Below are 12,091 nucleotides of genomic sequence, written 5' to 3' on the forward strand. Positions count from 1 at the left end.
CAACCCAGTTTGGCACTGAGCAGATCTTGAACTTGAACAGGAAGTTAAAAGTTTCAATGTGCTGCCAAAATCTGCAGGAACTCAGTGACGTTGTTGATTCAGTGTCAACAAACAACCCTCTGGTACATTTCCAACAACCTTGCCAAGAATTTCGGGAGGCAACAGGAGCTCTAATGAGCATCAGCTAGGTGTAAATAATAGTCATCAGAGAGTTTGTGCTGCTTTCGTTCTTTATTTTTAAAATCTTTACCAGTGACAGCCTTTACATCTCACATCTTACGATAAATCAAGTAACAGTTTACATGTATGCAATCCATTGCAAATGTAACAAAGTGAACAAATTTGCTCACAATATTTATAACAGGTGAGCAACTTCATCAGAACACAGACAAACAGGATCCACAAGCTTTGCTGGTGACAACAACTGAATCAATCATATGGTTTGCCAAGGTAACAGTGCTTAAAAATTCTTCTCTTTTTATTTCTATGCACTGCAATTATGCCAATATATACTGTACATGTCACACAAGAATAATACCTCTTTATGAACGAAATATCGCACCCTTGATAATATTTTGTACATTTCTCTATTTTACAATTTAATCTCGACTTTACACTGTGAAGTACTGTAAATAAAAAAATCAAGACTGCTGTTTTTTTCTTCTAGGGCTTGAACATGCAAGCCTCAGGGTGAGAGGTATCCAAAGGAGTTGAACTGCTGGATATTTTATGGACAATGGCATGTGGTGAAAGGCAGGGTGGGCAGCTTGAGAAGGGAAGTAAGTGTGGGTGCTTATGTGGTGGAAGTCTGTGTGATGCTCCGCTGGCTGCTAGTACTCTTAATGGCAAAGGTTGAGGAGTTGCTCTTGTGACTGGAGTCAAAGTCACGCTCACAGTGGCACTGGGATGATTTGAGGTAGCGAGTGGAACAGCACAGAAAGTTCTGCCTAAGATCCTGGAACAGATGCCCGGCGAAGCACATGTAGATCCAGGGGTTGCAGCAGCTGTTGAGGCTGGCCAGCAGCATGGAGATGATGAAGGGCATGGCTGCAGGAAATGAGAGAGAGAGAGAGGAATGTTACTCTGCCATGACAATAAAAATGAATCAGCAACTTCCTTTCTCTTTCAGAGTTTGGATTCAAATAAAAAAAGGTGTGACTGCCTAGCTGAAAGTTACGTTAAGTTATCTACCGTCATTCTTTTCATGTGCAGGACTATTTACATGATTTATGAATGGTGCACACAGTTTTTCCTACCTGTGATGATATAGAACTTTATCTATATTCAAACATTTTATCCATGCTCGTGATATCGTGGTTGTAGGGATGGCAGTGTTAGTCAATCAGACGGTCTACGACTACGGTCCAGACTGCAATATCTCAAACTTGGAGATGAAGAGCACTGGACTTTAGAAGGATATGCATGGTCCCCACAGCATGAATCTTAATAACTTTGGCAATCAACTGACTTTTCATCTGGCATCACCACAAGGTTAATATTTGTGGGTTTGATTGAAATGTCCCAACAATCATTAAGTGGATTGCTTTGAAATTATTGCATATAGCATCAAACACTTAAACTCAGTTTTACTAAAAGGCAGTAAAGCCATGTTTGACTGTTAAGTTGTGAAAGTGGAGGGCTTCTACATTATGACCAGGAAATCCTGTTATTCCTTCTTTTTTTACCATGGACACGTGACACTGATGATATGAGGGCTCCCAAAGTCGACTAATTGCTCAAAATGTAGTTAAAAGTCTTTAAAGATTTCTTTAAAAATACTCTCTGGTGTAAATAACTTTAAATATTCATCTTTAAAGCCAGTTACAATACAATACATTTTTTTTGTAAAATGGGAAAAGCTATTTGTTTCTGTATGGCAACTATATACGAATATGGAAGTGATCTGTCTTTCCATGATTGCACATTGTTACCATGTGGCAAAAATATACCAACCAATCCCCTTAAAATATTTTTTCTTTCAAATATTAAAATATTTAAGTAGTTTTAAGTTTAAACTCATGAAAATATTTTTTATAATGTTTAAGTAATAATTTATACAATAGTGAGTTAGGATGAATTGTAACAATTTTGATAAGTTAGCATACCACTACGCTAAAGTAAGATGGTTAACATGTTTAATGTCATGTGCTAAATATCAGCATGTTATCACTATCATTGTGAGTGTAACAGCATGTTGACATTAGGTCAGCTTGCTAACATTCAGTTAGTAGCCCACAGCCTCACAGAGTAGTTCTAATCTTGTTTGTTTTCACCCATTTGTAGTTTTCTGCCAATAAAGAACCAGTTCCATTATATAAGATACAAAAACGCAGTTATAACTGTGTAATTGTAACTGAAGGGATTCTTAGACTTTGAAATCAGGGACTGAGGATGGAAAGAGTTTCAAACACTTGTAGCCCAAGAGTGAGAAATAAACTTATTATTATTTCTCACTATTTATTTCTAATTATAAAATACATAATTGATGACCTGTTCAAACAAGGAACTGAGCAAATTCCTGCAAAAACACTTTCAAGATTAGAATGGGAGAGACAGCGCAAATGTTCCTCCTCGCACAACACTGTGGTAATACATCACTGGAAGTAACCTGCAATGGCGCAGTGGATGACATTTACGCTACATCAACTCCACCATCCAACTGACATTTGGCAAACGAGGTTCAGATTCATGTAATAGCTTTGCATCCATATTTAACCTCTTCCTACTGATTGCTAATCATTTGGTGCTGCTGCTATTCTCATGTTGTCTTTAATGACACTTCCTGAGCTCCAACAAAATTGTTCAGCATAAATGATCTCTGTAAGGGCATGGAAGTCACACACATGATTAATTTCATATTAATTGCTTATCAGACGTTGAGGATTTGATTTATGAGACTAAAACATGAGTTTAACTAAGTGTAGATCATTCAATTAGCCTTCTGCTATGGTGTCAACGGTATTATAATCTACTTTTGGGCTGCGTTGCTATCTTTATAAATGGAAATGTCAGAAAAATTTAGTAACTATATTTTAACCTGAGCAAGAAAAATGTTCTATAAAAAGGCACACAAAAAAGTGTAAATTTACCCTCTGATTATGCATCGCCCTGCTCTAACACAGACTAAAAAGCCGCTGACATGGATGGAGAGATATGCTTCATTGGAGACAGTGCAAAAGACCAACTGGTGGTTATCATGCATTCTTATCAGGGGGGATGAGAGCAGAGCCTGGATCTAATTTAAATAATAGGGTGAACTATCAGGAAAAAGTCTTCACAGAATTAGCTCATGATGTATTTTACAAGAGAAAGATGAATCACACAGCAAAAGAAAAGGCAGAATGCTCATCCCCCAGGTGGTGCATCTGTCTTTCTGTCAGTGTTGATATTGGGCAGCCCCAAAAGACTCCTCAGCAAGTCATTAATGAGAACACTTAGTGCTGATTCGGGCTCCCTGGAGGTTAACATGCATTGTAGTAATCTCCTTTTCATTTTAACAATAAGTGGTATTTATGAGTAAAATTGCTTTGAGTGGTCTTTGACACTGTCTTGCTTTTCTCACAGCTTGTAAAGACACTATATAGGCACTGACCTTTACAAAAAAAAAGTAACACTTGTGTCGATCAGCACTTAACACCAATCAATAGCACCCAGAGTGTGAGTCAGCGTCTGGGGGCAGCAGGCTCAGCAGGGGGAAAGCTTGTGTTCCCAGTTTTTTGGGGAGCCTGCGTTAGCGTCTAAGTCAAGGTTTCACCTTCAGATGTTTTTGTACTCTACATAATGAAACCTGTATGGCTGTTCAATGTCACTGATGTTACAAAGCTTAAAAGTATGGGACACTTTCATTTCTTAAAGTTAGTGATTAGCCAAATGGGAGTCACATTATATCAACTTTTTCGGCTGAACTTCGAGGGATGAGGCAATTTAGCTCTTTGTTCATGCATCTAAAAAAAATACACTGATTGTCTTGATGTCAACATTGTACCTAGGGGTTAAGATTTCATACAGTGTGTGTGCTACACCACCGCTTCAATTTTGGCTAAAGGGGTAGTTCAGCATTTTGGGAAAATGTACTTATTTGCTTTCTTGATGAGAGTTAAATATTAAGATTGATACCACTCTCACATCTGTATGAAATGATGTTGCAGCAAGCAATCAGTTAGCTTAGCATTAAAGAAATACATCACCCCACCAGTTGTTTTTTGTGTGTCAGTTACGCACCCTGAGTTGTGTTAAATTCAGGAAGAAAACTTTGTTTTTCTTGCGTGCCGCCACAGTGAACGAGGAATCCAAAGAGGTGAACATTCATAATAAAATGAAGTCATTGGGGTCCACATTCAACAACAGCAAAACTATATCAAAATATTTGTTTACAAACTCTTACCCAACTTGTGCATTAAAAATCAAGTCTTTTATAACCAGTTGAATGATCAGTACCTCCCAAACACATGCATTTCACTAAAACAATGCTATTTAAAACACTTGCATATAAACAGTCTCACCCAGGGACGAGTAGTTTGTCTGTGCTGTTTATGCAGAGGCATTTAAAATAGCAAGGATTTGGCAAAAAATACTTGTGTTGGGGAGGCAATGAGCATACGACTGCATAAATGAGACTTGGGCTATAAGTTGCATGCAGATGTTTTGATATGTTATTTCTGTTTAAAGTGAACTCCTATGACTTCAATTCATCAAGAATGCTTGCCTGTTTTGGATTCTTTGTTTGTAGCAGAGAGATGCACCAACAAAAAAAAAAAAAATCTTTCTAAATTCAACATAACACAGGCTGAGTAACTGACATAAAAATTATTGTTTTGGGGTCAAACATTCCTTTAAGACTAGAAACAGCTAGCCTGGCTTCCTCCAAAGGTAACAAAACCAGCTAAAGCTCACTACTTAACACAAATATTGTTTGTTTCATCAAAAATTGTAGTGTAATAATGTTAATTCACCATTTAATGTGGAGCTATGTGACTGGACCATTTCTTGGTCAGGTTACTATAGCGGAAGAAACAAAGACAGCAGACTTTTCATCTAACGCTTGAAAAGAAAGCAAATACGCATATTTTCAAAATGTCAAACTATGAACTTACTCAAATTATGCATCATGTTTGTTTACTCAACAGCTGCTTGTACATAATGTTTCTGCTACGAGTGGCTTTTGAAAGAAAGACAGTGACCTTTAAGTAGTAAGCCTCCACTTATGTTAAAACGTCAGCTTGATTGATTATGTACATTGATTGAAAAGATGTCTTAGTAAGGTGAATCTCATAGGAAACCACAGTACTAATTTTCCCATAATGGTGCCAATCACTTAAAACATGCTGAAAGAAAAGACTTCTTTCTGCAAATTATCCTGTAATAATATTTTGTGTCTCACACATTTCATGTAACTAGTTTATCTATTCCAGAGTAGAATACAAAAGGTGATTATAGGGAATGCCGCATGTAATATCAGAATCTTTATTTGAAATCCGCAGCTCCTCACTGGCTGATCTTTCTGTTTTAAAGGTACAGACCCTGTTTCGCTCGTCCCTCAACTAATATTCAACACACATTATTACAACCTGGTTTCTCTTCCAAACTGACTACATTACAGGTCCAGTGTGTAGAATTTAGTGCAATGTTGCCACAGACAAGGGTTTGTATGATATCTAACGAATAAGCACACCAGAAATGGCCTTGACACATTGTATACAAGTAGAAGTTACATTTACGAAAAAGAAATGTGGTGATGACATAGCCTTAAACTCAAAGTTGACCTTTTTTCACACGGTCTCCTGGACAATAGTCTTGTGTTTTATAACCTCTTCTCCAACTAAACATGCCGTCTTATATGGACTTATGCTCTTTATACTACAACCATTTTTATTCTCATCAGTGTATTGGTGACATGATCACCGCCTTCCTGATTATGAGGGTTATACAAACACATTACTGGCTCATCATTATGTGAGTTTTATATTAATTGTGGTGGTTTACTTTTTTTAGGTACACATACCAACAGTGCATGAGAACAGCCTTTTCAGTGGCATCTAGTGGTGAGGTTACACAACTTCTCCCATGTACCAAGTGTCTAAAGGTCATGACACACCAAGCCGACAGTCGGCCATCCACCTACGTTAGGCCAACAGCATGCGCCTGCAGCCCTCGTCGCACTGTATCCTGCACCGTTGGCCCTTAATGGCAAACAGCTAAAGTTAAGGGAGGTCGAAACACACTTGTTAGATCAGGTACGATTGTTTTTCTTCAACCACTGAACTCTTAACAAAAACATTTCCTGATAGGTTGTATTGTTGTTCACGGGCATTTGGTAAATATGCTTTGTTCTTTCAACACTAGGTTGTGTCGTTAATGTGCTAACTGGCTAACTATTGTCATGGCGGTCTTCCGGTTTCCTGTTTTCAGTGACTACAACAGATGACCGCTGTCTGCTGGTATGGAGGGGTATCTCCTCTCATGCAGACGCAGAACAAACGTGCTTGTTGGCTGTTGATTTGGTGCGTTCCTGTGCAACACTTTAGCCAAGACATGGCGTTGTGAAAGCGACACAGCAGAGGACTTTCGTCGCAGCTCGGATGTGCGCTTGGTGTGTCACAGCCTTAAAGGAACAACAGTGTCCGACATGAAAATGTGAATGGTCAAGAAACATCAAACATCAAGAAACAATATGGCGGACTCTGTGGAAGAGGACCCGCTCCATTTGTGGATATTAACAGCTCATTCTGAGGTAAGAAAAACACAACCAGGCCTTGTTATTCTCAGGTGATAACGAAAACATAGTTATGCATATAATTTACTATATTATATACCATATCCTCATGTTTTCTTTAACTAGTTAATTTACTTAATGAATGTTTTAAACACAGAGTAATAACGGCTGTCCCTCCTAAGCTGTGCGGTCTGGGCCCGCTTGCTGAGTATGACTCTAATGGACATTTTATCTGCACACACAGGTGACACTCCAGCCTATCTTTTGTACACAAACATTGACACGTGTCACAGCCAATTCTAGCCTTTCTCAGCACTGATCACGTGGAGGACAGCCATCAGAGATCCTCCCTGCACTGAGTCAGGCTCTGCAACAGAAAATGAATTAATCACTTTCTTTTCCATTCAGGGACTCAAGCACTTTTGCTGCTCTTTTTCCAGTGACTTTAACTTTGAATATCATTGTAAGGTGCAGCACTAGAACCAGTTATAGCTATATACCTCCTCAGTGTTGAAGAACTGGATGACTGCTAAGTAAATTATGCAACTTTTTAGCTCCAAAATGTAAATAGTTGGTGTGAACCAGGCAGCTTGAGGAGAATGACAGCCACACAAAACCAGTCAGCTGGAACCTGGTACACAAACAGGGAAACAAAAGAACCAAGGCTTGAAACACTTGTAGTGTGTTTACTCTCCACTCATCAAGAAACTTCCTGACATTATTGTCTTATTTTTAGCATGTGTATGGTTGTATTATTTTAGTCTGTGTTTGCAAAAAATGTTTCTCTTTTCACTTTTTATCAGAGGAAATGCCACAACAGTATAGCTATAAGGGATGGGCACTGCTTGGAAAACAAGTTGTGTATTGTGTTTGAGGAGATGTAGTCATTTTATTGTGTAAGGTCTTCAAAGTAATAGCTTTATTAGATTTGCTCTTCATTTTCCAGTACAAAAATGTCCTTAAATCACAGACACATTCATATCAAACACAGCTTTTTCAAAGGGCTATTTCTGCTTTTACTTAGCTTTATCTAAATGTAATGAAATAGTGGAAGGGGTACAATCACAGTGCAAACACACTGTGGAGTATCAGATCATCTGTTGGTTTATGGGTGTGGCCATTGCCCAGCGGATCGATGAATATAGGGGACACATACAGTAGAAGGCAGCTTAATGTCCAACGCGCTGTTGCTAAATGTCAACGACGCACTCCAACATGCCCCACGGGCACAAATAAAAGCTGCTTGGCGCGTGGTGGCGCACGCTAATTTGATTAATGATTAACCGTCAGTCGGTGTCTGCAGCTGTGAGGAGGGTCACAGCACACTGAATATTCTGTGCACAGATCTTGCACTTTAAAGAGCCTAATACATTTTTACTTACCATGCAACAAGTGTACTGATATAAACAATCTGACGTGTTAAAAAGAAAACATAGGTGGGTTTTCTTGCTCTGCATTTTTGGTGAAAACAAAACATTAACAGCATCAGAATGCATTAGATTAACAAGATTAACTAGTTGTCTCTTGTAAGAGCAGTCAATTTGGAGATGACATGTTGTAATCGTGCGTTTTAAATCTTGGTAGTGAGGAGACTGTGACTGTGTATTAAGAAATGTGTGTATTGCAGGGATGTTCTTTCTTAAAACTGCTGAATGTCACAAACATACGAATGTCACATACATGGCTTTGTATTCAAATCAAAGCATTATGTTTTAGCAGACTATTTACAAATTAGACCAACATTTCTTATTAGTTTATGATGTGTCGTCCGGTCAGATCTCCTGCACTTAACTCTGTCATCCGAACCCTGGCTGCGTTATTTAGACTGACACTAAAACAGCAGACCTCTGCTCTCATTGAGACAGCTTTATTACCCCAGCATAGTAAAGACGAGTAAACACATCTCAAAATGATGTTTTTGTCATCTGAGTTTCGTCTAGCTGCTACTAGGCGCTGGCACCCCGGTGCGTAAAAGAGCACCGATGCAGCAAGACGGCTGCGACGGTTACAAGTCTACATGCATTTCTACGGTTCAGTACAGGGAAAAAACTAATGAAAAAAGATAGCTGGTATGTAAGTGTTTCAAAATATTCTAGTGCGTAATGACATGAGTACATCGGACTTGGAGCGGCATTGCGCGCACTCGGAATGAAATCAAACTTTAAAATGATCCTACCTTCACGGGGCGCTGCTGGATCCCACGCAGACCACATCTGAACGGAGAAAAACGGAGTCCAACAGACGATATAAGCCAAGACGATCACAAAAGTCATTTTCACTGTAGTTATCTTTGCCTTGGAGATGAGCTTCACGCTACTCACGCGGGCCAGCGTGTTGCATTTGGAGGCTTTTGGTGTCAGGCTTATACACTGCTCCCGCCTGGTTTTCAGTTTGAAGTTTTGCCATATTTTGAAGCTTATCAGTCCGTAGCAAATACTCAATATCGCCACCGGAATAATGTAAATGGTGAGGCTGATCCATGTGATGTAAGCTTTGGCACCCCAGGGCTTCACAAAGTCACCCCAGCAGTCATACACTCCTGATCCGGCTGAGCCGACCTCGATCAGGGAGAAAATGAACATCTGTGGGATACTGAAGAGCAGACTCAGCACCCAGGAGAAGATCACATAGAAACGGTCTTTTCTCCTGTGCAAAGAACGAAGAGGCTGACAAATTGCCAAACACCTGTCTACGGACATCAAAACTAACATGTAAGTGGAAGCGAACATCCCAACGACCTGTAGGTATTTCACTAACCTACACAAAATATCCGGTCCATAAAACCGAAACGTGATGTCCCAGATAAGTTGTGGGAGAACTTGAAATATCGCCACAACTAGATCTGCGATGCTCAGGTGTTTCATGAAGTAGTACATGCGGGACTGGCTGTGTTTGGTGGTGTGGATGGCCAGCAGGACGCACAGGTTCCCCGCCAGCGCCAGAAACAGCACCAGGGCGAGCACAGTCACTTCCACCTTCGCCACCTCCTCATTCCTCTTCAGAGGGTTCGTCTGATTCAGCCAACCGGTCCCGTTAACGAGACTTGAGTTCCGCCAGGTTTCGTTAAATTGCCATAAGTCACTTTCATTTGAAATTCTCTCCATTGCCGCAGTCTTGTCCTCTGCAGATGCGTCAGGGTTGTGCAGTCATGCAATGACTGGAACAGTCACTTTAAGGGTCTTCAGTGACAAAGTCTTCCTCGCGTGCTCCTCACAGGTGTCAAGACAAACGGTGAGGTATGAGGCTCAAAACATGTATCTCAAGTGATAAACAAGGGTTGGCTCAACTCACCCATCCTCCCTAAAAACTGAAGACGCCTGAAATATTTCCACTTATAAATTAAATTTCTGATAAAAAAAAACGTGGCATCATAAAAGTAAACTTAAGGTGCAGAAATCTACAATGTGGAGCTACAAAACAGCACAGCTAGGGTTTAAAATAGGTGGGTGGAACACCTCACAGTTCACAGGTAATTCTCCAAAAAACAAAATCTTATCTGAGTAGAAGCAGTCCAAAGCATAGCAGGCTTATAGTCGAAAAAATATATAATATATACTGTATATATTTGCTTTAAAAATGAAATTAAACTCTAGAAGTTATAATTTTACGAGAAAAAAATGCAGCGGAAACTGAAAGCCCCATCATCTTCTTTGGTAAGAATAGGAATGACCAGCACTACGGCACTGAAGCCTCTGTTATATCTGTCCCCGGTACAGCGATAACAGTAAATAGTGTTACCCTTCACCGCCACAAGGTAGCGATGTGAGTCATTCATCAGCTCCCTCCCTGCAGCTAAAAGCTGCAACTCTCTTCAGAGTATGAACCCACAGATCTGCTCTGAACCAGGGACCTCATTTGTCTACCAAGTAAAGATTTTTGTTGTCAGATACTGTATGAGTGAGAACGATGTCCTGGTTTCGAGGAGTGAAGCATGTGATGAGAGAGCAAGTATGTCAATATACAATATTTTCATAATGTGAGCAAATGTGACCAAACATTTAGAGGCTCAACCTCAGTTTGGTTTGAACTAGAGGTTAATAAAATAAACTGTTATTTAAAAACGTTTTTTTTTTTTTTCATAACCTCCCAAACCACAGAGAGGCAAATAAGAATTAAAAATTTAAGTGTTCATTAATTTTGATTTTGCAGCTGGTACAAGTGGGGCTTATGTTAATTACTGGGAAGCTTAATATATCATAACGTAATTTATTAATTGGTTCTGTAATAATTAAACAGCAAAGTATCTGGTAAATAAAGCTGTTCAGTAAATCAAGCAAATTAAAAGGTACAGTAAATGTAACAGATTAGGGGTAAATGTAGCATGAGATTAAAATACTCAAGGAAAGTATAAGTATCTCTAAAAAAGTACATTCTCCCAAGTACTGTACAGTACTTGGGAGAATGTATGTAGAAGTGTAGGTCCATTGTGTAGGATTTAGTGGTGAGATTGCTGAAGTGAAACTCCTTTTGTGTGCCAAACATGTAGAACAACTTCAGTGGTTGACATGAAAACTCAAAAACACAATGTAAGGATGAGCTTGTTGTCACATAAAATCTTAATATTATTATTCTATCTATATACTGTATTGTATTGATGGACATCAGGCAGCATGTAAAAAACCCCACATTTCACTGGAAGTGTTTTTGCGACACCCATGTTAATGTCCATGTGCTACATTCCAGTGGTTTCTCTCAACACACATTTCTTCCGTTGTCAAGAGAAGTGTTTCTTTGGAATGTAGGTACTAAAATGATAATGGTGATTTACTTCTTAAAAATCATTGCTCAAGAATTTTAACAGCATGAAAACAAAAATAAGCATGAATACTGAGAGCATGATGCATAAATTCCTTAGTAAATGAATGAAGTACAGAAGGAGGATTTTAATTTCTATTTAAAATACCAATTTTCTGGCATTCTGCTGCCTAAATTGTGTTTTGATGCCCTGTGGTGCAGGAATAATATGCAGCATAAAATATGTGAAACCAATCACTTTATAGATCATGACCATTAATAATTACTGAGGCTAAAAACTAACTTACTTAACACACATTTGAAAATTTAGAAAAATGTCAGAATATATGATTAATTGACACAGTTACACCAGTGCAAACAGTCAGAGGTACTGAAAAGTGAGGTTTGTTTGATACTGTGTGGCTCTTTAAATTTCCAGTAACACACTGTAGCAAACCCTGCGGGAAAAAGCCTCTGGTCCTACCTTCATCAGAGTCTTGTTCCCCCTTTTGTGGCTTTGGGTTTTGGAAAATGGCACATCCACAGGAATTTCAAAGCAGTAACATGAAGACCGAAGATGATTTAGAGCTGACTGGAAATGAAAAGGACAAGGAAAAAGAATAATGATGCATTAAATCTAACACT

General features: G+C 39.0%; 2 protein-coding genes across 2 annotated transcripts in view; both read right to left on the minus strand.

Annotated features, from left to right (window-relative positions):
* The window catches only part of rad18 (RAD18 E3 ubiquitin protein ligase), an 82,991-nt gene that overhangs the window by 907 nt on the left and 69,993 nt on the right, over positions 1-12,091 (minus strand). Inside the window, exon 13 of the transcript XR_006106682.1 lies at positions 11,931-12,038. The gene's annotated coding sequence lies outside the window, so the exon portion shown is untranslated. The remainder of the gene's footprint in view (positions 1-11,930; positions 12,039-12,091) is intronic.
* oxtra (oxytocin receptor a) lies at positions 720-10,346 on the minus strand. Its single transcript, XM_042504302.1, has 2 exons — positions 8,889-10,346; positions 720-1,047 (listed from the first exon to the last, which is right to left on the minus strand). Exons 1-2 carry the CDS (start codon positions 9,814-9,816, stop codon positions 794-796), a joined length of 1,182 nt encoding a protein of 393 aa, XP_042360236.1. The 5' UTR covers positions 9,817-10,346; the 3' UTR covers positions 720-793.

This window comes from Plectropomus leopardus, chromosome 2 (genome assembly GCF_008729295.1).
Source record: "Plectropomus leopardus isolate mb chromosome 2, YSFRI_Pleo_2.0, whole genome shotgun sequence".
Classification (NCBI taxonomy): Eukaryota; Metazoa; Chordata; class Actinopteri; order Perciformes; family Serranidae; genus Plectropomus; species Plectropomus leopardus.